The sequence below is a fragment of the Pangasianodon hypophthalmus genome, chromosome 11 (assembly GCF_027358585.1).
Source record: "Pangasianodon hypophthalmus isolate fPanHyp1 chromosome 11, fPanHyp1.pri, whole genome shotgun sequence".
NCBI lineage: Eukaryota > Metazoa > Chordata > Actinopteri > Siluriformes > Pangasiidae > Pangasianodon > Pangasianodon hypophthalmus.
The window spans coordinates 16,417,643-16,445,401 of record NC_069720.1 but is presented as its reverse complement, the minus strand read 5'-3'; the positions used below and the strand labels follow the sequence as shown (position 1 = coordinate 16,445,401).

Genomic DNA, 27,759 nt, shown 5'->3' with positions numbered 1-27,759 from the left:
CATTTCAGGTGATGTGAAACGCAGGAGATCTGTGTGCTATTAGACTGATTAGGGATTTATTCCACACTCCAGTGCCTTAACAAGCAATGCTTTCATCAGATTAATGGATATTGCTATGTAAAGGCAGTTCACCAACAAACCAGTTGCACACGCTCTAATGATGCTGACAGATCACGCATCATTACATCATACATCATATATTCATAAACGAGACATAACATCTGTACAGTACATTTAAAAAAATATATGGGGTGTCATCAAGTAGTGTTGCATAACATCCTATAGAATATGACAGCATGTAGATTTATAATGGATAAGCCACGGTTTTTCAGGCGCAGTAAAAATCCTAAGAGTGGGTGGATATTAGGAGGCATTTGCCTCTGTTATTACACACAGCACAAATGTAATCAAACAAACACGGAGGGGGTGAAATGGGAAAGATGTGGAGTGAAATGACAGCCGGTGACCAATTACAGCCATCATGGCTGATGGTTTGGTCGATATATAGATAGTTACAGTATTTCATTAGATATCGAACAAAACATCCCGTAAATGAAAACAAATGGGCCTGTCGAAGCTCACAGATGAAGCCTGGGATAAGGAGGGAATGAGTCTCTTTCTCTGTCTGTCTCTCTCTCCCCTTCTCTCTCTAATCCATTTTTAATAAGCGTTAGGAAAAAGGAAGGGCTGCACAACTGCCAAGGAAGCATAATCTCCTAGCTAAAGCATTCATCGCCTAGAAAAAACAACCAGACTCTTCTACAGAGCAAGCAGTCCACCTGTACTAGTATGTCTCTGTGTGTGTGTGTGTTTGTGTGTGTGTGTGTGTGTGTGTGTGTGTGTGTGTGTTTGGGGGGGGGGGGGGGGGGTAAATGTACTAAGACCTAGACTAGATGTGAGATAAGCAAATCAAACTCCATTCAAACTTGTGGTGTAACTACTGATAATACATACTACCCTACAAGTATCATTTGCGCAGTATGTTATGGTGGCCTGTTAGTGCATAACAAATTTACAAGAAAATCACAACAGCAAAACAGAAAACACAACAGCAAAACAAAACAGAAATGCCAGCAAAACCAAAAACATGACAGCAAATTTAGAAATACAACAGCAAAACCAAAAACCTGACAGCAGATGACAGCAAAAACCTAAGACACAACATCAAAACCAAAAACATAGCAGTAAAACCAAAAACACAACATCAAAACCAAAAACCTGACAGCAGAACCAATAACGCATCACCAAATCAAAAACACATCAGCAAATTTGGAAACATGACAGCAAAACCAAAAACCTCACAGCAAAACCAAAACCACAACAGAATAACCAAAAACATGACAGCAAAACCAAAACCACAACAGAATAACCAAACTAAAAGACACAACAAACTAAAAGACACAACAACAAAACCAAACATATGACAACAAACCCAGAAACACATCAGGAAAAACAAAAACACATGACGGCAAAACCAAACCAAAAACACGAGAGGTGCCACCAAATCAAAAACACGAGAGCAAATTTGGAAACATTGCAGCCAAACCAAACAGGAGAGCAAAACCAAAAACATGACACCAAAACTAAAAACACAGCAGCAAAACCAAAAACATGACATCAAAACTAAAAACACAGCAGCAAAACCAAAAACATGACATCAAAACTAAAAACACAGCAGCAAACTTGGAAACACCACAGCAAAACCAAAAACATCTATGGATGCTTTCATATTTATCAAAGAATTTACATGATGTTATTTCAGATATATTGTCAGGATTGCATGCCATTAATATGAGCCAATATGAATTGATATTTCAAACAATGTTCGTTGTTTCATTGGTTTACTTTTGTGCTTGCTTTGTAAAACTGTTGTATAGAAGCAGTACAGTACTTGAGGTTGTGTGTTATCGCGAATAATGACACATATGATGCTTTCAGCTTGTGCCTGTGACCAAATCAGTCACAACGTTATTTGTACTAACACACTTCCTCTAGTGTTCTAGCTAGCTATGAGAATTGTAGCTGTTATTTTGAATCAATACGTTTTTTTTTTTCATGTTAAATATTTTCTCCTTATTCCATTTATCATCGAATGCTAACAAGAAATGCGATTCTGCAAAAATTAACGCTGACAAAAGCAGTAACTCCAAACCGCATACCTCAGTGTCTGTGTACCTCAGTGTTAAGTTGTCCATATGGAAAATGAGGCCGTGTGAATGATGGACACCTCCCTCAACCTGCAAAATTACTGCAGCACCCTAGTTTCCAGTGATGGACTGATGGAAAACGTTAAACTAAAGGCGAATTAGTGAAGAGGCGTGATGATTTTATCAGCATGCAGTACGCTTCTGTTTTAGGCTCCTGTATATGGTATGACTCAACTCAATTTGAGGTTTTATATAATTAGAGCAATAGATGTATTGCTTGTATATTTATTTATGTATTTATGGATTTGTTTATATATCGCTTTTGGGCATTTTCTTCATGCACAAATGTTTACACTGCCATTTTGGGAGTAAAGATTAAAGTGAATAGTGAGTGAACACATTGCCTGATTGAGGTGAATGAATATGGATTAAGAACTGCATCCACAAGAGATGAGGTCTCCGGTATAATGTGGACGGTGAAAAAATCCCACCTTCTCCAAGGTCCTATCCAAGCTATAGTGTGGTAATCTCTCCTGCAGAAAGCTCAAGTTTCAGGCATGTTGCTTTGTTGCTTTTTTTTTCAATGTACCAACAAACCAGACTTCTCCCACATGCTGAAAACGAACAGCTTTCTAACATATAGCCTACAGTCTTGTTTTTTTTGTTGTTTGTTTTTTTTTTACTACAGACCTGGATGCTTTCATCTCGAGTGCTAGCCTCATTCTCTCCTCATTCTTCTTGAAGCTGCTCCCATTTCAGCTCTCTCTGGATTTTGAAATAAAGCGATTGATGAGAACGTCATAAAGCAAGCGCTGTTGCTTTGCCTGCTTAATTCAGTTTGTTGTAGGGGTGTCATGCAGCTCCACTGTCTGTATCTGTATCTGTTTAGTGCTTCAAATGTCCATATTTGTATTTGGCTTTAAACCTGACGTGGGTGTGGTCACATTCCTGCAGAGGTAGAAATGGCAGTCTATCACTCGAGTTTATAATTCTGTTTCTCGTCCAGTTATTTTTGTTTGTACGTCTGCTACATTTTCTAACAAGTTCAGTTGGTTCTATTTCCCAAAATAAGCCTAATTTAATCCATTGTGATTGTGAGCAGGCAGTTTCTAAGGATGAATGAATGAACACTTCATGCAGTGACTGAAGTTCGCATTAATGAATGTGGTCTTCCTTTGTCTATGAGCTTCATATCTGACCCTTCGCTCACACCCAGGAACTTCATATCTGGCCAATGGCCTGCATAAAAACCCTCAAGCTTGTGTGATTTTTTTTTTTTTTTTAATACTGATGCCTACCTCTAGTCTAAACCTTTCAACCTTTCTGGGGAAAAAAACATGAATAGTATTTGTATCTGTGTATGTATTAGTTTGGAACATACTTTCTGAATAATGTATTCATATTCAATCCATAGTTTGTTGTCTCTGTGTACTTCAGTTTGTCCTTCAGAAAATGAAAAGGGAAGCTGAGATCATGGTTAACGTATGAATCAGAAAGCATGTTGAAAGAACCAAAGAGAGAAGTAATGATGTGTGTTTTGGATATAGATGCTCCAATCAGTGCCTATGAATAAGTGTCAGTGGACCTATTAGAAAATAATTAGCTAACAAACCAGGTTTAACACTTACCAAAGATATGGAAGGTTACAGAAAACTCCACATATGTGATATATAATGGAAACAATAAATGGAATGAAGAAAAAATCCATACCTGATGCCTGATGACGAGGCCTGTCACCTGCATTCTGAAGGCAGACAATAAATAGTAAATAGTGTTGCAATAGTGTAAATGTTTATATAGTGGTCATATGAACATCACATGGCAGAATAGTGATTTATGAGTCGTGTGGTAATATGTTGAAGCCGGCACCAGGCAATGAGTAATATTTCACATTTGTTATCATGTCGAGTGTAAATTTGCAGTGAAGTATGGCAGAGATAAAACGTTTTCTTTCACTCTCTTTTTTTCCCCATATTTCTCACTGAGCTTATTGTGAGGGTTTTTTTTTTAAGCTATGTTGTTTATTCGAGGCACTGAAGCTGCCTCCAGCCACGTGATGGTGTGCCAGGATTTGGGCAGCAGGAAGTGGACTGGCTGTGGAAAAAAAAAAAAAGAAACAAAAAATGTGAGTGCTGAAGTACAGCGTTGATGTGAAAAGCTTGAGAAATTTCTCTGTCAGTCGTCTTTCAGAGAGAAATCGGGCTGTGATTTTCTTTTATTTTTACCCCGTTGGATTGAGCGGTGAGGGAATGTCTCAGCCACTTGCCGAGAGTGATCTCTGTGTGATTTGCGCTCTCTTTCGAAACCCCGGTGCAAGATGATGCAATAGTTGCTACAGCACGGAGCATTGCACAGTTTGGATGAAATGTTTGGCAGGCTTGTGTGTGGGTGTGTGGTGTGTGTGTGTGTGTGTGTGTATGTGTGTGAAATCACTTGGACTCTGATGCATCCCAGTAGACTGCTTGGTGATGGATGAGTTGCGGTATTCATATCAAGGCGCTGCTGGATGGTGACTGACTGTGAAAAGTACAGCTCAAAAGGACGATGATGAAACTTGGCCATTAGGCAGAGCAATGACTGGTCCCTGTTTGTCCTTAAAAGGAGTCCCATACTGACTAGGAGCAGTGGCACGATTTTGGCAGTACAAAATATACAGATCCATTAACCCAAAATGGCTTTAAGCCAGAGTGGTGAGATTCTCACATGATTTCACTTCTTTGTCCATTTGGCTCATTGAAACAGGAGGAAGATTTCTTTTAAATCACGTTTTGATGCCCTTCTGTTTAATGAGAGGTGCCAAAAGTGAGGTTCATTAACCTGTTTTGACAAAGTATTCATGAGACTTGTACTCCAGGTCTTTCGTAATAGACACAAGAAGCAATTTTCAACAGGACATGCTTGCATGTTGTTGCTATTTCCACCATCTCATGAGCCTGTGACGTACCCAAGTACCCCTGCATTTGGTTATTCTTCTTAGCCCAGGTAAATAGAGCTAGTGTAAACCATTGATTGATCAGTTGGTCACTGAATTATCCTGATTAATGTCTATGGCTGGAGTCACTTCTTTACTGGTTCCTTTGACAGAATTTAAGGCAACTCTCAATTAGGGATGCGTCGGTAGCATTTTTTTCACACAAGTACATTTTTCGGTACTTTCAACAATGATACTGATACCAAAATGAGTAACCTACGTAGTATTGATAAATCAATCATGATGCATGTTCTTTAGCTCTGTTTATGTTTCCCCTGTTCAAATAGTGGCCATAAATATCGCACACGTACTGTATGTATTCACAAGCATATGCTATTCGGTGTGCTCTTCATAATGTTGGCTAGCTCATTTCAATTGAAGTGCATTAGCTAGCTACATTAGTTACCTTGAATTGAGTCAGATTGCAGTAGAGAGCGGGTTTCGTTTCATTTCGGAAAAGTGCTTCAGTAGAGCTGTAGGTAAAATATATTTTAATTATTTTCATTGCATCTGTATGCCTTGTTAGTGACCGATAATGACTGATCAACAAAGAACAATATACTGGTTAATAGCTGTTTTTTCCCTCACCTTTCACTCAGACATTGTCTGTAAATATTCTTCTTGCCTAGCTAGCCTAGCTTTTTTATGTTTTATCAGGTTACTTGTATTGTTGGACGTTGCTGTAGTCCCTCCTGTTGATATTAATTGTGAAATACATCCAGATTGCTGGCATTAGCACGACAACATACACTAGGCTTACATCACATAGTATCATGTTGTATTGGAAGGTGGTATCAGACCAATTTTTATAGGTACAATAAGTAAATGAGCCTGGTATCAGACGGATACTTGATACTAGAATTTGTATCAATGCATCCCTAATTATCAAAATGTTTTAAGATTCATTTTGATCTATTGATCCACATTTAGGATTTCTCACCTCTATTAAGTTGATTTTACATTTTTCTCCATGGTCCAGGTATCCAGGATGTAAATAGTTCTGGGTTCTGGATTTGGACATGTTGGAAAAAAAGCTACAAAATGTGACTATTAGTCAAAGAGAACAACAATGAAAGAGAAAGATAGAGAGAATTAGAGGGAAGTGCTGCCAAAGAAGTGTAAAGACACTGCATTACAGCATTCCACGTTGAAACGGAGAAGTATAAACAAAGAGGGCAGAGTGGATCGGTGTACTTCATTAGATCTTGTACCACTACAAGATCTGGGCTTGTAATAAATTGGATTAAGCTCTTCCAGTGTTGCTATAGGTTAATTACTATCACCCTAACTGTCTGTTTGTTTATGCGTGGCTACATGATGGAGGTCTATGTGTTGTGTTATTTTAATTGGACTAAAAGCAGCCACTATCCTGGCAGGAGACAACAAACTCTCGCAGTTATGCTCGCTGCTGCCATTGTTTTATCTTCTGCCAGCATGAAGCTCCACAATTTGTCACTTTGCCCATTTTGCAGCTGAACGCTACCTAATATCTGTCAGCTTGTGTTGTCCTCCTGCATCAAAATGCTAATATTTTTTCATATATCCGCAGAATTTACACTTGGACTTTGACAGCTGATGAAGAGTGGCTCTCCACTTGCCTGAGAGCTTGCTATTAGATTAATAGTATTTCCTTTCCAGGCCCCTGAAGCTGCTCACAGCGGATGGCACTAACGGCTCATTGTCCTTCGCTCTCGCAGGGCTTTTCACCTGAGACAGTCATTTGCAAAGTTATTCATAAAATACCCCCACCCCCCCCACCCCCCACCCCAAACACCCAACCTGGCTTATCGGATGGAGATTGACACCTTGCTCCGTGTGTAGTAAACTAATTGGGCTTTCGGCCATTTTCTAGGGTGTCCCAATGCAGAATTGATCCTAGGCCACTTTATTAGTGCACTATCCTAGGATGAGTTTTGGCTTCTAATGACATCCCACAATGCACCTCAAAATGTAGGACGAACAGGTGCCCTATCTACTCTAGGGCAACCCAGATTGCAATGCAAATCAAATCAACTGACAACAACACTGGGAGTCAAAAACCTGGTTTAGCTGTGATCCATTCCAGTATGTGCATACATAGTGCATACAGCCTATCATTATAATAACAGCGCAATGCAATGGATTTCAACCTGAAGTGGGCATGGGCTAAACGGAGAGATTTTTTTTTAAAAAAAGAACAAATTTCATTGGTTTCCAGTTTCCTAAAGTTATAAATAAATGGTAGCTTAATTTAAACACCATGACCTTGACCACAGTGTTGGTCAAAAAACCCCCAAAAACCTGAAACTTACAATTCATATTTGTATTTGTATCTGTTTACAACATACTGGTTGATTCTGAATAATACATTCATATTCAGTTACATCCCTACTACCTAAACATTAGTACATAATGAAGGTTAATCATTTTAAGTGCTAAAGTAAGTAATATGCCAGCAGCCGTACCTTTGTTAATGTGAGCTAGCGGTTGGCAGTCGGATCACGCATGAAAATCGTTGACATGCTGTTTTTTCAAAACTGTCCCAATATTCCACTAAATCCGTCCCCTTCGTGACCTAATGCAGTCGTTTCAAAGACACTTTCATCCCATAGAGACTGTAGTAATGCACTACGTACAGAACTAGGGGGCAATTTAGAGACACAGCCGGAACATTGTGCAGTTTGGCATGCAGACTCGAGATTCAAAACTCCCTAAAGGCTTTCAGATCAACAAAACAGCTTCACATTCTGAAATATAGCCAAACACATTTCAGTGTTTAAAATGCTTATTTACTAAACAAATCCCTGAAGGTAGAGAAGTCTCAGTCTTTATTCTGCTTGCACATGATTCCGAGCTAATAAATGTAAACCTAAAGTCATCCTCAACATGTCATTTTAAACCATTACAAATCAATTTATTTACACATTTTAAGGCCCAAAAAAACTATTAGCAATAGTAAAAACATATTTAGAGTGATTACACATGTGGGGGTGCCATTTAGCCCTTATAATTTTCTAAAATTCAACTTTAGTTTGTATCATTGCTTAAACATTCAATCTAAGAAAACATGCATAATAAAAATGCATTAACCCATTTCAGGCAACAAGACATATATATATATACATATATATACATATATATATATATATATATATATATATATATTTTTTTTTTTTCCCCACAAGGCTTCTTAGCTTTAAGCATTTTTTTTTAGCATAGAATAAGCAAATCCATGAAAGTGGTTAACTAGAATCAGTGTTAAAGGACATTAAGGACATTCTAATGATTCACCTAAAATGATATTTTTAATTAATAATTTACTTTCAGTCTATAATTTAGGAGACAGTGTTGTACTTTCAAAGTTACCCCATCAATCAATATCACAATATCACTGAAAATAAAGATTAAAAAAATGAGAGAATTTACTTTTCTTCTGAAAATCCTAAATTAAAATAAGATTGTGACATGTGAGCACAGCCATTTTATCAGGGTATAATTTAACAATAGCCAATCAAAATACCATTACAACCAATATTTTATTTATTAACTACTAACATTAACCACGTCAGCTAGTCAGCTAGCTAGCTGATAGGAAACTAGCTCATGTTTGTCACCCGTTGGATTTTGTTAAGTGTCTCATTTTGCCACATTTTCAGTGATTTAATGTTATCCAAACCTGTCATTATATACCATAATAATCAAAAGTATTCTGTTCTTCACCAGCAATAGCAGGCTGAGGTAGTTTGCTATCAGTTCTGTGGCTAAAGGTTTCTGTGAACGAGGTCAGTGGTAATTGTGGAGCCTATTTCGTGACACTGCAAGCTGAACACACACATGACGCACACATGATGCTATAAAAAGAGGTTTTTAGTTCTTTTAAAAACTGATTCAGAGAGCAGTATGTGTGATTCAGAGAACATCACACATGATGCTCTCTGAATCAGTTTTTAATAGAACTAAAAACCTCCTTTTATAGAAAGATGTAAAATTTGACCCAAACGCCAATCTGCTTAATTAAAGTCAGCCACCAAAGGGAAATTAAACATTCAGAAAAACATGTTTTGGAGTGAAAGCTTTTAGTTCACATCAGTCATGCATATGACCTACAGGATGTAGCCCTTTTTTGAAATCTAATTCCACAATGAATGTCACATTTCTCAACAGTGACAGCGAGCTGTAGACTCATTATCAGAGCTCCTTTCTGCCAGATATTGAGACAGTGATGTTTAATGTAATAAGAATTATCAGTGCTGAATGTAAACCAGTATGAATGGAGGTCTCTCATATAGTGTGTCTGTTATTCCCTGAGACCTAGCCCCTATGGCATAGGCGATTTTACACTTCCCAAACAGGAGAGCAAGAAGCAGCGCAAGACAGAGAGACCACCAGGAGGCACTCAGCAATCTCAAACAATAAAACAGAAAATGCATCTCTAAAGCTGAATTCACTTCATTGTGGTAAAAGGCTTGTGAGACTCGGTCGTGGCCAGTTTTCCAGGACAAAGTGCTGCCCTTGAAACTGTGTCACCATTTCAAAATGTAGAAAATCAACAATGAGAGATTAATTGCTTGTACTTCAGTTATACACAAACAACAAGGTTGTACGACAATCAAATATAAGCTACAAGGACAACAGTAAAAGATGAGAATCAAATGCGAGCAGTTTATTTATGTAATGTTTGTGTATAAGAAGCTTTGTGATAGCCATTTATGCATTAAATAAACAACTGGGTGTTTTAATTTGGAACTTGATAATAACAGAAATTATGCATTTTGGGGGATGTTTGTATCTGTAAATAAATAATTCATGCATACCTGTTTATTTTGCATACTTAAATTTTGAAACAAAAAAAGTGCTTTTTTTGTTCAGTAGACTGTTATTAATTTCATTGTTCAGTGCAATGCCAAATGAGGAAAACCAAAAAATGTTTAAAAAAACAAAATTTTATTCCCCCTATCACATCCCCCATGCCCCACTGTATGATATTCTCTTCTCATTGTAGTGCTGCTTCATTTGCAAAGTATTAAACAAAACTCATCAATGGCAGGTGAAGTTGATGAGGCTTGATGGGTGTAATTTTTTTGGATGCAACACCACAGCTGGTGGGGCTGTGCCCAGCATCAAGGACACTAGGGAGGAAGCTATGCAAATGCAGGCAGCTCGAGTCAATTAGAAAGAAGATGAAAATGAAGAGGACCTCAGTGGCACTGGGGCTGGGGAACAAGAGCACTCCATCAAAACTCATGTTACACGTTTGGGAGCGGCAGTCAATAACACTTAGGCTTGGAATTTAAGGCAGGGCGCGTCGTGTGTTTTACGCGCCACATCTGCAACAAAATGCACAAGAAATAGATAAGTTGGTTTAGGTACTAATGCTAACACTAGCTTAATTACATTTTGTTTGCTAAAATTGGCCATGGCTGGAAACGATCCATCATATGATGTTTACTTGCTTCTGTAGATCCCATTAAACAGATTTGCAGCACATGATGGTCTGCTGCTAAATGCTTTAGCAACATTTACCCTCGCAGCAAATGGGGCTCCCTAAATGTGCTGATTTATTATTATTGTAGCGAGCCAAAGAGAGAAAGTGTGTGTGTGTGTGTGTGTGTGTGTGAGAGAGAGAGAGAGAGAGAGAGAGAGATGGCATGTGTGTGTGAGTGTGTGTGTGTGTGTGTGAGTGTGTGTGTGTGTGTGTGTGTGTGTGTGTGCGTGCAGATTATCTTTCATGTCAGGAACAATGAAGTTCCACAGAAGATCCCATGGTGATTCTTTATTGCAGAAACTCTCTGCCTGAACCCGAAGGCCAGGTTTTGACTACTTTAAGGTTCTCCATTGTTTCATATTCTTATTCCCACTGTGCTCTGATGAAAATATGTGTTTCTGCTGCACTCAAACATAAACATTATGCCATTTAGCCAGAGGTGAGTTCTCAGTGAAATTTCCGAAAGGGGACAGCTGCATCCTATAGCCCTGCTCGTGAGATATATTTATCATTGCGCTGCACGCTACGTTATGAGATTGATATAGGTCATACGTTAATGTCCAAGAGGAGCCGGAGGCCAGATTTGCATCCTGATTGTTTTGAGAAGGACACATTTACTAGAGCACCTTAAGCCCATTGTGTCCCCTAAAGGCATGCAGAAGGACCAGCTTGGCCTTTTCTTTCCTAGTTCAGGGCTCTGGATTTTGCAGATAACTGCTCCAAAATCCACTGTGACAGATGTCACAGTGCATCACCTCTATTTTGAAACATACCCTCTGATCCTGCCACAAAGGATAAAGAGTCCATGTGTGGACTAGATCGTCCACGGACAGAGCTCCCATAGGGGCATGTGGGCATGATGGGAGGTTCACTGATGATGCCTCCACACACTGTTTGTGTTTGTAATGGTATACTTGTATTCTGTATACTACTTTATACTGCACCAGTCGAACACTAATTCAAAAAAGTGCATGCCTCTTCTATAGTAACATCTCTATTTTTAGTCTATTAGTATAGTTAAATGCTAATAAACAACAGCAAAGAATGCATCCATCTACACTTTTAACATTCATGCAAAAATTACTCTTCCAGCTTCAGTGCTTCTTTAGACTACACTGTTAACAATGTAAAATAGTGTTAAAGTAGTAAATCTGGGTATCATATTTAAGGGAGCAGCATCTCCAGTACCACCACATTGAGCACTGGGGTCCCCCAGGGCTGTGTGCTCAGTCCACTGCTGTTCATTCTGCTGACCCGCGACTGTGCAGCAAGCTCGAATCACATCATCAAGTTCACCAATGGCACGACCATGGTGGGTCTCGTCAGCAAGAACAACGAGTCAGCATACAGAAATTCCTTGGTGTTCACCTGGTGGAGAACCTTACCTGTTCCCTCAACACCAGCTCTGTAGCCAAGAAAGCCCAGCAACATCTCTACTTTCTGCAAAGGCTGAGAAAAGCCCATCTCCCATCCCCCCATCCTCACCACAGTCTACAGAGGGGCTATGGAGAGCATCCTGAGCAGTTGCATCACATGCCTGGTTTGGAAATTGCACTGTTTCAGATCGCAAAACCGTTCAGCAGATAGTGAGGACAGCTGAGAAGATCATCGGGGTATCTCTTCCCTCCATCACAGACATTTACACCTCACGCTGCATCCGCAAAGCCACCAGCATTGTGGATGACCCCACGCACCCCTCACACAAACTCTTCACCATCCTGCCGTCTGGCAAATGGTACTGAAGCATTTGGGCCCTCATGGCCAGACTGTCTAACAGTTTCTTCCCCCAAGCCATCAGACTCCTCAATACCCAGAGACTAGACTGACACTAACCCAGACACACACACACTACATACTATTTGTCATAATAGTATGGAGCATATTACATGCCATGTGAGAATGATACTATGTTTGATACTACACAGTCATGTCACAACCTGTCATACATTATATATGACATTATATTGTGCCATTTTTGGGCAGCGTTTTCATGGTCATATGACTCAAAATATATTTTGGGGTTAAGGCCAAAAATTATTCAACAAGGCAGTGGATGAAGGATTTAAGGTAGGAAAAAAATTCTGAAACAGGAGTATAGTGTAAATACAGTAATAGCATATGTTGTAACTAGCATGCATATCATGATTAGCATGGCTATTCTTATGTTGTGTATCAACTGAAAATGAAATGGATGCTGTTCATTATGGGATGCACTGCAGTACATCCTGAAGACATACTGAATATTTGTTGAAAGTAGTACATCACCTGGGTTTGTTGGTAATATGGAAATATTCATGTTGCTCAGATATTGTGTTTCACATACTGCATTGAAGCCCTACTAGTGAAAACTAAGTAATATTAGTTTTATTAATCAACATAAAAAGTATTCTGAAAATAATAAATCAGTTATGGGAACTAAAAGTCAAGGCCTATGTTGTCTTCTCTCTTTTCCTGAAAGTCTGAGTGCACACCAGCTTCCAATAACTTTCTTTTCCTTTTTTTTTCTTTTTTTTTAGCCATTACCTTAGTGCTCACACTCCTACCCCACAGGCCTGGCCACGTTTTTCAGTAGGGGGTCGAACCTAATTATCGCTCAAATTAAAATGAACAGCCTTGGCTCAGAGAACAATGGCTGCGAAGACTCCACTCCACAAGCTAAATGTGCCAGACCAAAGCGGTCCCTGTTTTCACTCGGTGGCCACGGTCCAGAAAGCAGAGTGCTGTCCAGCCTGGGCTGCTGAACAAGGGGTTAAGTGGGAAAAAGAAGCAACGATTAGTGTTTCACACCATGTGTACTCTTTGTTTCAGAAGACAGGAAGCTGTTTGTGGGGATGCTGAACAAACAACAGACGGAGGAGGATGTCTATCGCCTGTTCGAGCCCTACGGAGTCATCGAGGAGTGCACTGTGCTAAGAGGTCCTGATGGGAACAGTAAAGGTAGGACCATTTGTGCTAATGCATAAAGATAGCTGTGCGGAGAATCTGCCAGGAAATCTTATTTGGCTTTGAAATGGCTTGTTATACAAAAAAAAAACCTTCACAAGGGACATGTAATGGCCGTAAGGGAAACATAAGAGCATATCTGAGCCTGTTTATTTATTTTTTTCCTTTTTTTCAGACTCCATTTATTGCCCACTGAGGCTTTGAGGACACTGATAGACACTAATATAGCCTGACATTTAGCAAAGCACTGTGGGAGTTGTAGTTTTCCCCTGCTAGTTCTTATGAAAATTGCTGTGAGATTATTTCTGCAGCTTAGGGAGTAGCTGTGTGAATCTGCAGTTTTATGGATGAGAGGAAAAAGATGACTGTCAAAACAATTCTGATTTCTCCAAAGACGTTCGAGTATGAAAGATTCCAGAGTTTTGAAAGAAAATTAAACGAATAATCAAAATCAATCATTCAAGCGCTTTAACAGGATGCTGGTTTTTTACCTGCCTCAGGAAGCGGAACATGGAGTTGTTTTTGATTGATGTGTGAACTAATGATGAAATGATATCAGTCGTTCCGTGTTTGTGTTTAGTGTGTGTAGACGTGCATGTGGCGCTAACTAGCTTTGCTGTTTAATCAGTGCAGTCTGGAGCACTGAGCCTGGAGCGCAGACAGCCTGCAGAGGACCAGCCTGCTGTGCTCCACCAGCTCCCGTGCCTCCATCTAATGTTCTGATGCGCTTCTCTTCACAATGTTTAATAAAATCGCTCATTCTCTCTCTGTTTGCAGGCTGCGCCTTTGTTAAGTTCTCCACACATGCTGAAGCTCAGTCTGCAATCAGTGCGCTACACGGCAGTCAGACCATGCCGGTGAGTACACATTCATTCTCTTTCCTCTTTCATCCATATTATGACATTGTTACCATCTCACTGCAATCGCTCCTGTTTAAAATAAAGACATCTCATGCAAACAGGTGCAACCATGCATGATTGCGGTGTAATACCAGTTCCAAGGCATATATATTTCATCATTATAAAAAGATATGAAAGTGCAGTGGTTCTCAAAATGAGGACTTCTGGAGAACTCCAGGGATCCATGAAGCATAGCCAGGGAGTTGGATTATTATTTTTTTATTTTGTCACAGAAATCACAACCCACCGTTATCAAAGTTATTATATTTATTTAGGTTTTATAGTTATTAGCCTGTATGACTGATCGCTTGAATCCAATCCGCCATAAATGCAAGTCAGCTTTTTAATAATGTCTACTTAGACCTAATATGTTCTGTTGATGGAAATTTCATAAATAATAAACAAAAAACCTTCATGGCTCTAATAAATAGCCAAAAAATTGTATGCATTTAAATAATGATTAATAATATTATTAATTATATTTGAAATGTTGGATCACATACAGAGGGAATTTATTTTACACTTAAAGGGATGCCTCACTGCAAAAAGTTTGAGAACCCCTGCTCTAGTGGCAGTATATCCCCAAAATCTCACCAAACACCTTTCTGAACAAATCAAATGGACGATCCTTCAATAAGCAAATCATATATGGAGTAAACTTTTTATGCATAATTTTATCATTATGCATTGTTAAGCATGATTCATTATAGAGCTGCTCAATGAATTATATTATAATCATGAGTGTGATTTTTGGCTTTCTCTATTACATGTAAATGACTGACAAATAATTTTAGCTTAGCTAAAAAAAAGTTAGCAAATTACCTAACACCGGATAGGTTTAATTAGCTCTGCGTTAAATCATGAGCTCTACATTCATCCATCTGTTCACCCATGTAACCATCTATCTATCTATCTATCTATCTATCTATCACTCCTTCTACCCACTCAACCATTCATCTGTCTATCTATCTGTCTGTCTAATTGTTTATCTTTTAATTATTGTAATTAAGGAGCATTTTTTTATTTGCAGTTCAAAGACCTAAAGCCCATAAATTGTCGAATATTGAGGAAAATAATAATGATAAGCATTTTAGTCATTATCATGCAGCTTTGTCATTATTCACCACAGAAGAAGTCAGATACGTTTCAGGCCATTTGAAAAATAACAAACATTTGCCCTCGGTGCCACAGGAACTAAATAACTCTCAAACAAGACCAAATGTTACAGTGTGCTGCTTTGACTGCAACCAGTGCTTATATATATTTTACTGAATATGTGCATAGTCAGAAGGTCTGGAGGAGTGGACGCTGAGCTGCAACAAGACTGCTGTTTAATGCTGGCAGACTCAATCAAAACTATTCAGCTTCACACTCATTATTCAGGACTCTAAAATAGCACTGGAGTCTCGCTCGCGTTTGCAACTGTGTGTTTGCTTAAATAAAACTCCTGCTGGCAGCGAAAGCTGAAGCTGTCAATGTGTGCCATATTGGGGTGCATGTTTTTATAGACAGAGAGAACAAAAGACAAACGAGTTGAACATGCTGCTAAAGCTTACTTGAATTTGAAAAGGATTAACTAGAGAGACAGGGAGGTAGAGAAGCGAGAGAGAGAGAGAAAATCAAAAGGAGGAGAAGCTTTGGCTTTTGGTGTGACAGAGGTCAAAGTAAGTGCAGTTCACAGGTACTGAATGGTGAATTGCTGTGCAGTTATACAGTCAGGTCCATAAGTATTTGGATCGTTTTGCCTCTGTACACCACCACAATGGATTTGAAATGAAGCAATCAAGACGTGATTGAAGTGTAGACTTTCGGCTTTAATTCAAGGGGTTTAACAAAAATATTGCATTAACCGTTTAGGAATTACAGCCATTTTTACAGAGTCCCTCCATTTTCACAAGCTCAAAAGTAATTGGACAATTGACTGATTTCATTCTAAGTGTTGAATTTGCATTTAGTAGCTGTTCATGGGAAATCTTAATATGTGGTCCAAAGAGGTGTTGATTCAAGTGAAGAGGCCATCATTAGGTTGAAAAAAACAAAACAGACCTATCAGAGAGATAGCAGAAACTTTAGGAGTGGCCAAATCAACAATTTGGTACATTCTTAAAAAGAAGGAATGCCCTGGTGAGCTCAGCAACACCAAAAGGCCCAGAAAAAAGACAACTAAAGTGGTTGATCGCAGAATTCTTTCCTTGGTGAAGAAAAACCCTTTCACAACATCTAGCCAAGACAAGAACACTCTGGAGGAGGTAGGCATATCATTGTCAAAGTCTACAATCAAGAGACCCTTCATGAATGTAAATACAGACAGTTTACCTCAAGATGCAAACCGCTGGTAACACTCAAGAACACAAAGGCCAGATTAGACTTTGCTAAAAAAAATAAAAACCCTCTAAAAAAAAGCCCGACCATTTCTGATGCTAGATTAATTTGTACCAGAATGATGGGAAGAGTATGGAGAAGGAAAGGAAGGGCTCATGATCCAAAGCATACTACTTCATCTGTCAAACATGTGGAGGCAGTGTTATGGCATGGGCATGTATGGCTGCCAATGGAACTGGGTCACTGGTGTTTATTGATGATGTGACTGCTGATAGAAGTAGCAGGGTGAATCCTCAAGTGTATAGAGCTATACTTTCTGCTCAGATTCAGTCAAATACTGCAAAACTGATAGGACAGAGCTTCACAGACCCAAAAAGTACCATGAAAGCAACCCAAAAGTTTCTTAAGGCAATGAATGGAATGTTGTTAAGTGGCTTACTGTAGAAAAACTGAAGGCAGAAAGACCCACACACAAGCAGCAACTGAAGGTGGCTGCAGTAAAGGCCTGGCAAAGCATCTCCAGGGAGGAAACTCAGCATTTAGTGATGTCCACAGGTTCCAGACTCCAGGCAGTCATTGACTTCAAAGGGTTTGCATCCAGGTATTAAATGTAATCCTAATATTTATGATTATGTTAATTTGTCCAATTACTTTTGAAAATGGAGGGACTATGTAAAAATGGCTATAATTCCTAAATAGTTAATGCAATATTTTTGTTAAACCCCTTGAATTAAAGCTGAAAGTCTACATTTCAATTACATCTTGATCATTTCATTTCAAACCCATTGTGGTGGCAAAATTACAAAGATTCTGTTGTCCAAATACTTATGAACCTGACTGTATATATATTGCTATTGCTATATAGCTATCCACCATCACTCCGTATTTCTGTTTCACACACACACCCCCACCCTCCCCTCACAGCTCTCTCTCTCCATCCTCCTGGGATATTAGGCAATAGACTTGTTTACCTCACCTTTCACCAAATCGGCTAGTGAATTATTCATTGCTGTATAAGCGTGGGGTGCAGAAAAAGAAGGCTGGAGAGAGAAAGAGACAGAGGAACCGGGAGGCATAAAGACGACGAATTGAACATGCATATAGCATTCTCATAGAGTAAATATGTCATAAAAATCAGGCACACAGAGGTATGGAGGTGAGACAGCTGACCCGGTCTGCTCCTCAGGAGCAGAGTTGGTGTTTAGTCCAAGCAGTTCGCTTCTTCATGAGGCATCATGGGAGAAATATCATCTCGCTTCCAGCTGAACATCAAAGGTCATGCACCCTGGGTTCTCCAGTGCCTCCTGGCTTCCAGTATGTTGAACATATGGAATGGTAGGAGGGGTTTGAGCACTTCTAGATCAACATAGTAAAAAAAAGAATTAAAGCTGATATATAAAATATCACTGGGAGCCTTCTATAACGGTCCACTTGCAAACAACGGTGGCCAAGGCTATATTTGCATGTAGTTCTTTGGATAGTTAATATTCTTGTTTCTATGTGGAACCCTACGAGCAGATTAGAAAGCGACAAAGCTACCGGTGATGTCATTAATTTCTATGTACATTCAGCAACAGCGGCAAGCATCAGTGCAACTGCAGGAATTGAGATTTTCTCAAATCTATGCAAATTAGGTGTGATGCAGTAAATTGATGATTGGCTTGACGATTCCAAACGATTGGCTCAAATGATTCCTCAGACCAAGTGTATGGCACATGGGGTCCTATGTTTCTTCAGTTCCACCTTACAACTTTAGTTCCTACCTGCAAAGAGTTGATGCACAAAAATGGAAGAAAACCTGATAACCATTCTTTAATTTTATCCTGTCATATATGATCTTTCATTAAATATGTACTGTATTGAGACATTACAAAGTAAAAAAAAAAGGTTGGAATAAAGTTGGTGTGTGTAATTAGTACAGTTATCTTGCTAATCTGCCAGTGAAGGTAGTCATGAAACCTATCATGAAAAAATGTAAATTTTTCAAAATGATTAGTGTGTTATTTAATTAGAGTTTAGTTAGTTAGCTTTAGAAGCTATATATAACTACTGCCATTTCTCATCAGAACTAAAATAATGCTGGATAGTGCACACCTACAAGTGTCAACAGCAACAGTCACTACACGCCATCAGTAGACAAACAACAAGCGATATGAGTAACTGAGTGTGCACATAATGTGATGTTCTACTTTAAGGTTCTACCTATAACCATTTGTACACTTAGCTGTCCATAAGATTCAGAATCCTGAAGCCTGCAATCTGATTGGCTCCAGATTCAGAGCAAAGTAAACAATTAATAGTTTTGTTTGAAACGGTTAGTTGCGATTAAATGTGGTTAGCTGTTACCCGGGAAAGTGGTTTTCTTTGTAATGTTCGGAGATAAAAAGTACCAGCCCCTGTAACTGTCTGAACTGTCATCTGAGACTACAGAGGGACAACCTGAGTTTCTAATTTAACTTTTTTTCTTTGTTGGTGCCAACATGTATTTGCTCCCACCATCTGTACAAACTGAGGTTATTAAGTCTTTTAACACTGGAAAATGTTAAGCCTCTGTAATATGAAGTGTCATATGAAGCTAGCTAACAAAAATATTCACTGTGAATTGTTTGACCTCATGTAGGATCTTGGTGTTAAATTATATGTATTATTGTATTAGGAAAGCAAGCAACAACTACAGAGAATACTGTCTATGTTACTTGACATATAAGACACACATTAATTTTGTTGAACTGCTATTTACCAATGAATTTTAAGGGCATTAATTATGAACTATGGAGGGGCTTTCAGCTCCAGTGCCCATCCATCACTCATAGGCATAGCTCTAGTCCAAAGCCAGTTGGAATTGTATTCTAAATAGAAAGTTTTTTTTTTTTATTTTTAATTTGTATCTTGAGCTGCTTTGAGATTGAATGGCCTTGAAGTTTAAGCATTTTGAATGCAAACACTGTAGCTCACAGAGTCAGCATCCTCCCTCACTAGGATCACATCCCTGTGCCAAAGCACACTACAGTTCCTTTCTCTATGCATTATATTCATGCACACATGCATGCACGCTCTCTCTCTCTCTCTCTGCCTCTCTCTTTCACTGTCACATCCGTATAGGTCGGACCATACACGCTAATCTGATTTCCCATCTCAGGAAGCTCTCACTGAATGCATTTGATTCTTTTAGGCCTAGATGTAACTGTAAGTGAATGCATTTGTGAGTTTGCAAGACCTTAGAGCTGAATATGTTGTGTATTTGTGTGTGCAGGTGCGTCTGTCTTGTGTGTGTGTATGATTGTGTGTGTGTGTGCATGCTAGGGTAATGACAGGTCAGATCAGATGTCTGGTCATAACAGCATCTTCATTCCAGGCACGCACGTCCCCTCCGTCTCTCCTTCACTCCTCATCTCACGCTTCGGACGTGGCACAATTAAAAATTTACACCCTCATGCTGTAGAGCAAATTGCCAGGATTCAGGAAGAGCCTTGTACGATGCACGTCCTGGGACGGAATTACACTAGGGTCGTGCAAACTCTGACCTCTCATTTCCAGCCGTGTGTATACGTTAGGGATCAGCCCTATCTCAACAAATATAGGGAGAAAAATTAAACTACAGAAGCTATCTGGTATTAAGATCTGCTGCGCTCAGAGGAATTCATGCTCATGCCCTGAGGCACAATGCCGCTGGGTAAGGCAGTATTTCTTTGTGACGGTGCAGCTATATGGAGACCGATTTTGAGAGAACAACTAGTCCAACATGAAAATATATTATGGGGTTTTTGTTAAGGAAGCTTTTCCATACATACTGCTGAGATGTGATGATTTAGGGGAAATTATGGCAAATGTAATACAAAGGATGCAGCATGTAATCAGTGAATTTTGCATATACTTGGCCAACAAATGCCCTGTCTACCAAAGATTTATAACCTAATCTATTCGTGGAAAACAACTTTACTGCCAAATTTTACAGAATTTTACAATGGGAAATGAGTTCTCCCATTACAGATTATAAGCATCATCCACATCAGTCTCTGTCTCATCAGTTGAGGTAAAAGTCACTTGGGACATTCCCTCGACTGATCTCTGTTTGCACTAACATCGGTGGAGAAATTAATTCAGTCAGTTCTGTTCTGTTGGCTAAATTTCCTGTTACTGAATGTTATTTTTATTGGGACATTTAAACATTGTAAAACTATGGTACGGTATCTAATTACAGTTTGAACTGATTAGGCTTATGTCCATTCTGTAACAGCATGTAACTATCCAGTAACATAATGAAAGCTACCAAGGTTTCATCTTTAAGCAGCCTGGCTGTTTTTACCACTGCATTTGTTAAACTGGGATTTTCCCAGACTGCTACGCATACTTTAATGAGAATGCTTGATTGACATGGCTCTGTCTGAGACTCCTACCCTGCTTCACCACTCAAGCAGAACTAAATACAATGACACCAGCATGGAGAATTGGGATTTTTCAGTCATAAATGTACTGATTGATCACAAAGGTAGCATTTGCCAGGTTGACTTTCACTCAACTGTCAGTTAAACCACGAAAATTTAGTTCAAGCAAAAACACACAGTCTCAATAAAGTTATGTGGGTGGGCCGAGTAACATTACCTTTGGGATGATATTGTACTAGGTATGGGAAATTATAGATACAGTACCTCACATTTTATTTCAATTTCAATTTAGGGAGCAACAATGGAATTATAAATTGATTGCTGATGTCTACATTATAATTTTCTTCAGTCTGATTACTTGTTCCTTTTACATTATTAAGCATGTTTGGTACTATTGACATTTTTCATTTAGACTTATATGATTAAAAATCATCTCTTGTCTTTGCAGTGTTTACTGAAAATATATATAAAACTCAGAAATCTCAACAATATTGCTTTGAAGCAAAATGGCGATGAATGTATGCATCCTTTTCAAAAGACACCAACTACACTGAAAAGCCGAACCTGCAGTCTGGAGCGGATTTTATGGGCTTGAGTGTCGTTATGGAGAAGAGCAGCAAGTGCAGGATAATCCGACCTTATTGCCTCGGAGCAAAGGCACGGAGACAGATTTGTGGAGTTAGCATGATATCAGATATATAGCTTAGTTAGCTCCTTTACACCTCATTCATGCAGACACCTTGTGGGCTTGAAAAGGACCGTGGTGCCCTTGTTCAAGGGCGTCTTGTGAAGACACACTCCTCCACACTCTTCTTTTTGATTCCAGAGCCCCTCTTTCCTCCTATTTTTCCCCTGCACATTTTATTCTCACAGATGAATCCATTTCTCCAGGCCCACGGCTAGTGGGAATTCTCCCAGTCACTCAGCGGCTTAAAATTTAATGAGAGTTTTACTTCATTGTTCACCCACTTCTCTCTATCTCTGTCTGTATCGCTCTCTCTCTGTCTCTCTGTCTCCGCACCAGCAGGCCTGATGTATTATTGTTAGGCTTGCTGAGAGGCACCACACATACAGGAAAGGAAAATCTGGTATATACTTTTTTTTTTTTGAGGCAAACCCTGTTGTCAAGAGTATAAGCTAACAAACATTGCAATACAACCAGCCTTCACATCTACAGAGTTAGGAAAGCTCACTGAGTTCCTGATACCGTGCACAGTCATCGTGCAAACAGTTAAATTTGCTCCATTGTAATTAGCAGAATAACGACCCTTCCACCCGTATACAGATATTTTTTAAAACATAGTTTATACCCCTTTGTTTTCGTTTATCTCCATCCACCCAAAAATGCAAAGATCATTTGAAAATGCTCACATAAGCCCAGTGATCTTACGTCATAAACTGTTATGTCAGACGTCTCAAGAATAATGTTAAGAGCTGCGACTTGCACAGTAGAGAAGCTGAAATGCCAAAAAAACCCACATTTTTGGCATAATATGTCTGTATGTTGATTGATCTAAAGCAAATACTTGTATGTACATTATGATTCAATTGAAGGTAAGAAGTATTACTTTGTTTACTGTTGATGCTGTGAGCAGCCATGTTGATTGGCGTTTTCTTCAGTTTTTCCAAGGTGTAGGTTGAAAGTTGCTTGCTTTTGATGTGGACGGGGCAACAAAACACAGAAAAAAACTATGTTTTTAAAAATGATCTGTATACGTGTGGATGGGGCCAAAGACTGCTGATCAGAGATTAGTTTTTGGCCAGGTATATTGCTCTTACCTCAGTTATATGGACAAAGAAAAACTCATTTCAGATCTGTTGTTCCACCATCCTTGATAAAGAAACACAGCAGTTTCTGTATATAGTGTATATAAGTATGGTAGTCCATTTAAAACTGCACGGCCGTGTTAAAGCTTTCAGGCAATTTAATACCTGCAGATTAAGTTCAGCAGCTGAAGAACCTTAGCATATAACTACGGAGGATAAAAAGGTCTATTAATAGAATAGAGAGTAATAGAAAAGAAATAGACCTGCTCTATTTCTCATTACTTCAACAGTCAGGCCCTGGCCAGCTTTTAAAATGCTTCATTGGTTGAATGTGAACAGCGTGAGGCACTTTTTGATATTTCCAGTCTCACGCTGTGACAGACTCCCTCGAAGTTACACACAGCAATCATTTTAACAGGTTTGGTGATAAAAATTTGGAGTGACATGAGATAAGTCCTTGTACTGACGTGCAGCCTTGCGGTGGTGCGGAGGATTGGAGATGGAGGGAGCTATGGCTGCTTGAAGCAAATAACTATCGACTATGCCAAGGATAAGCCTGGTTTTTGTCTTTTATATATGGACAAAACAGATCTCTGTGTTTGCTACAATTGCTAGATGCAATGCCACGAACTATGCTTGCTTCTTCAGATTTTTAAAAAGATCTATCAGTTCAAACAGTAAAAACAGAGTGGACTGTATTTCTTTTTCCATTATTTCTGTTGAACCCTGCAAAGCTCACTCGTACACAATACAAAGGCATCGAACCAGAAAATAAGATGTGATTGATGTGTTCTCAGCCTCCACTGCTAGTTTACTCTGGGATAAAGGAAAGGAAACCCACCATCCCACAAGCAATGGGTGTGAGAAGGAGGATTGTGCCCTTTAACTGGCCCTAAACCATAGTGATAGGCAATGATTGGGTTTGGATGTCATGGTACACATGGTTTGTGTACATGGCCAATAAAAGGCGAGTCATCTAAGAGTCCAGCTTCCTCACTTCCACTAGCTGCTAACAGGCTCAGAGCAATCTCAGTGAGAGTCTCAGATGATATCTTCCAGCCCTGTCAGATTGCTGCGGATTGCAGCTTTTCATTCTGAACAGGTACAGGCACAAATTCATCATTTCATCATTTCAAACACTCCCTGGAAAAATATGACAAAATACACCGTCAAAAAAAAAGGTGCTGTATGGCTCCAGTTTTTGTCCTTCAAAGTACAAACAGTGGAAATGAACCCTCAAAGATGGTATACTGGTTCTTAAGGACCAACTTTAAAGATACATTACATTCACTTTCACAGAGGAAAGATGTACACTCTAGGGTGTCACCCACGTGACAGGACAAAAATGCAGTTTGTGACCTTGTTGTTTGCGAGTTTAGACTGCAAAACAGTGGGATTTATTCAGCCTTTCACAATTTTAAAATAGCTTAAAATTCAGAATGTAATCCCTACAAATTATTCCCTATAAACTATTATTCCCTCACCAGTCTCTTTTTTTCTTGAAGTCAATGTTCACCAATATCACCAAAAGCATCTTTAAATCTGTATATTATCCTTGGATTATGCTGAGTGTCAACCATCGTCCCTGTGTATGAGATATTACTGCAAAAAATGACATCTTACCAAGTCAAACTATCTTGAATATATTAAAATGTATCTAGTATTTCCTATTATAAAATTAGAATAAAACAAATGTAAGATTATTAAACCTATTTCTAGACATGTCTACTAATTTCAAGCTTTACATTTTCTTATTTTATTGAAAGAGAATTTTGCTTCTTTCTAGAAATAAGTGCTTACCATTAGCAATATGATCTGCAAGAAGAAATTATTAAGTTCTAGATAGTTTTACTTGTTAAGCTGTCATATTTGCAGTGTATAAATGTTACGGTATTAGAATACCTGCATTAATATAAAATGTGATTGAAGTACAGCTGGAACTACTGCCAGGGCTGCAATTATAGAAAATGAATCAACAGCTTCTGACCAATCAGATTCAAGAATTCAGTAGATCTGTGGTATAATAATATTAATAGTCTGAATATGGCCCATGAACACTTTTGGTTCCATATTTATATTTAGTCACTTGGCAGATTTTTTTTTATCCAAAGAAGGTTAAAGTTGAGAACTTGCCCAGTAAGCTGACACCTACCTTGTTAATGAATTTGAACATAAAATATATTTTAAATATATGGGGCTGGATTTCTTTACTAAATTTAGGGTAAGATGACCAGATGAAGGTCCAACTGAATCACTAGAACAATTGAAACACATCTGATGTTGTTCTTTTGTATCATGGACTTGAATGAAGGAGACAGGCTTAGCTGAGGTCAGAATGGGATCATGTCCATCAGTGGTCATGTCAGTGTTAAATCAGTTTCCTAACCCGTTTGACATTGGGAAAGCAGTGTTAAGCTTTGAGGATGTAAAATGTTGTGTAAAACGGTCAGAAGGTCTCCGAGTCAATCAGCCTGATGCAGAAAGGTTACAGGGTTAATAGTTTGTGGTTGAATCTGTTTGCGAGCAGAATTTTTCCTTGTTATAAAATAACAAATAAAAGAATTGTGTGACATTTTAGCTTTTATTCTTTTTCACTTATATGTAGGAATTTATCTTCAGCTCCCACATGTACTAGAAACAAAGCTCAATACCTTGGCAGTGTGGGTGCAAGGTAATGCCAGTATCTGTATCTTTATCTGTTTAGTGCTCCAAATATCCGTATCTAGGGATAAATTTATAAGTTTATATCCTGAATTTATATATTTTACTACACAAACCAGTTGGCAATGGGAACTGACACTAAACACAGAATGCAATCAGTAATCCTCTCCATTTGTGTGCCCTTTCAGGGTGCCTCATCCAGTCTGGTGGTCAAGTTTGCTGACACAGACAAGGAGCGCACCATCCGGCGCATGCAGCAGATGGTGGGCCAATTCGGCATCTTTAACCCGGCCATCGCGCTGCCCTTCAGCACCTACAGCAGCTACGCACATGCGGTGAGTTCCTGTATCCCTACTGAGCAGATCCAGTGCTCAGTCCATGCTCCCCCTCCTCATTGCCCTCCTCCTACTTGTTCTGCTGCTCCTGTGTCTTTTCATCATCAATCACCCACTATTAACTTTCTCCTAACCCTCCTGCTCCATAATCACCTTCTGCTCCTCCATCACCTCTTTCTCCTGCACCTCAATCTCCTCCAGATCCTTCTACATTCACCTTCTACTCCTCCATTTACTATAGTTCTCTTCCTGATCTTTGTCTCCGCACTTCCATATTGTTCGTGCTCCTCTATGTCCTCTTCCTGTGTCTTCTTCTGCTACTCAATCTTTCCCTGTATCTTCTTCTGCTCCTCCATCTCCTCTTTCTCTTCCTTGTCCTGCTGCTAAATCTCTTCCTGGCCCTCCAACTTCTCCTCCTGTTTCTTCTCCTGAACCTGAATCTCCTCCAGGTCTTCCGTCCCCTCGTGATCTTCCTCTTTCTCACCCTGTTTCACCATATCTTTTTTCCTCCATCTCCTCCTTGTGATTTCCATCTTAATTTTCCTGCTCATTAATCTCCTCTTTTCTTTCCACTTAATTCCTAACCTTCTTCATTTTTACTGTCTTCATTCTCCTTCTGTCCCTCCACCTCCTCTAGTCCTCCTTCTGATCTTTGTCCCTGCTCCTCCATATTGCTTGTATTCCTCTGTGTCGTCTTCTTGTTTCTTCTTCTACTATTCCATCTTCTCCCATTTCTTCTGCTCCTCCATCTCCTCTTTCTCCTCTTTCTCCTGCTGCTAAATCTCTTCCTCGTTCTCATTCTTCTTTCCTAAATCTCCCCCTGAACCACCGTATTGCTAAACATACATCTCCTCTTTCTCCTTCCCCTTAAATCTTATCCTTCTGTATTTTTCTTGCTTCTCTTCAATCTCCTCCTCCTCCATCTTTTATACTTCTTCTCCTAATCTTTATCTCTGCACCTCCTGATTGCTCCTGCTCCCCCTTATCGTCTTCCTGATACTTCTTCTGCTACTCCATCTTCTCCCATTTCTTCTTCTGCATCTCACCTGCACCTCCATCTTCTCTAATTCTCTAGATCTTCTTGGTCTCACTTAATTATTTCCTCCTCCTGCTCCTGTTCTTCTTTCTACAGCTTCTTTCTGCCTACACATTCTCTTATCATATCTTTTCCCACCGACGACAGAAATGATGTGGTATATTCCACCGAAAAAGCCTCCATGTATTTTTAGCCTGCATACTAAGATCCTTCTGATGTAAGAAGCAGAAAGGAAATTGGGATGTTGAGGCTCAGTTTCATGCCTGTCAGAACTTTACTCTAACCGTATATGAATTCGATACTTGGAGTAGGTGTGTAGACATTAATTTGCATTTTTATTAGCACAGGAAGTGAATTAACTGGAGAATCTGGCATAGTCTCTGCGGATGTATCCATCACTCTCATTTTCATATCACAGATTTGTGGGAGGCCATGTGAGAGGTACACTAGCAGACAGTCCTACAGTAATTACCCAGCCCTGTAGTAAAAAAATGGAATAAAACCACACTCATTACGATTCATGAAATGCAGGTTGTCCATGGGAAGTGTGTGGAAATGTAAATGTACAAGAGGGCAGGCAGGCAGGCCAGTGTGGCTCCTACAGGTAGGCTGTGAGTTTTATCTGGTGTGTCAGAGATGTGTGCAGCTCTCCAGCTCTGACACTGTCTCCATGCCTCAACGTTCCAGACAGAACTGCTGCCCACACACTCGGCATACTGTGTCACATGACGTTACACACACTTCATGCTAGACGGACAGAGGAACATGATTCATGGTCACTACTTTGTAAGTAACCATATAAAAATATATTGCGTTACACTCAGTAATA

The 27,759-nt window shown here is 39.3% G+C and overlaps 1 protein-coding gene across 4 annotated transcripts in view; it reads left to right on the top strand.

The window, feature by feature from the left end:
• The window catches only part of celf5a (cugbp, Elav-like family member 5a), a 196,065-nt gene that overhangs the window by 141,128 nt on the left and 27,178 nt on the right, over positions 1-27,759 (top strand). For 2 of the 4 annotated variants that reach the window (XM_034308831.2, XM_034308830.2), the window contains exons 4-6: positions 13,394-13,519; positions 14,303-14,382; positions 25,748-25,894. In XM_034308831.2, coding sequence (XP_034164722.2) covers positions 13,394-13,519; positions 14,303-14,382; positions 25,748-25,894 — 353 coding nt within the window. Of the gene's footprint in view, positions 1-13,390; positions 13,520-14,302; positions 14,383-25,747; positions 25,895-27,759 lie in introns of all 4 variants that reach the window. The other 2 variants (XM_026921572.3, XM_026921564.3) reach the window with 1 other exon arrangement.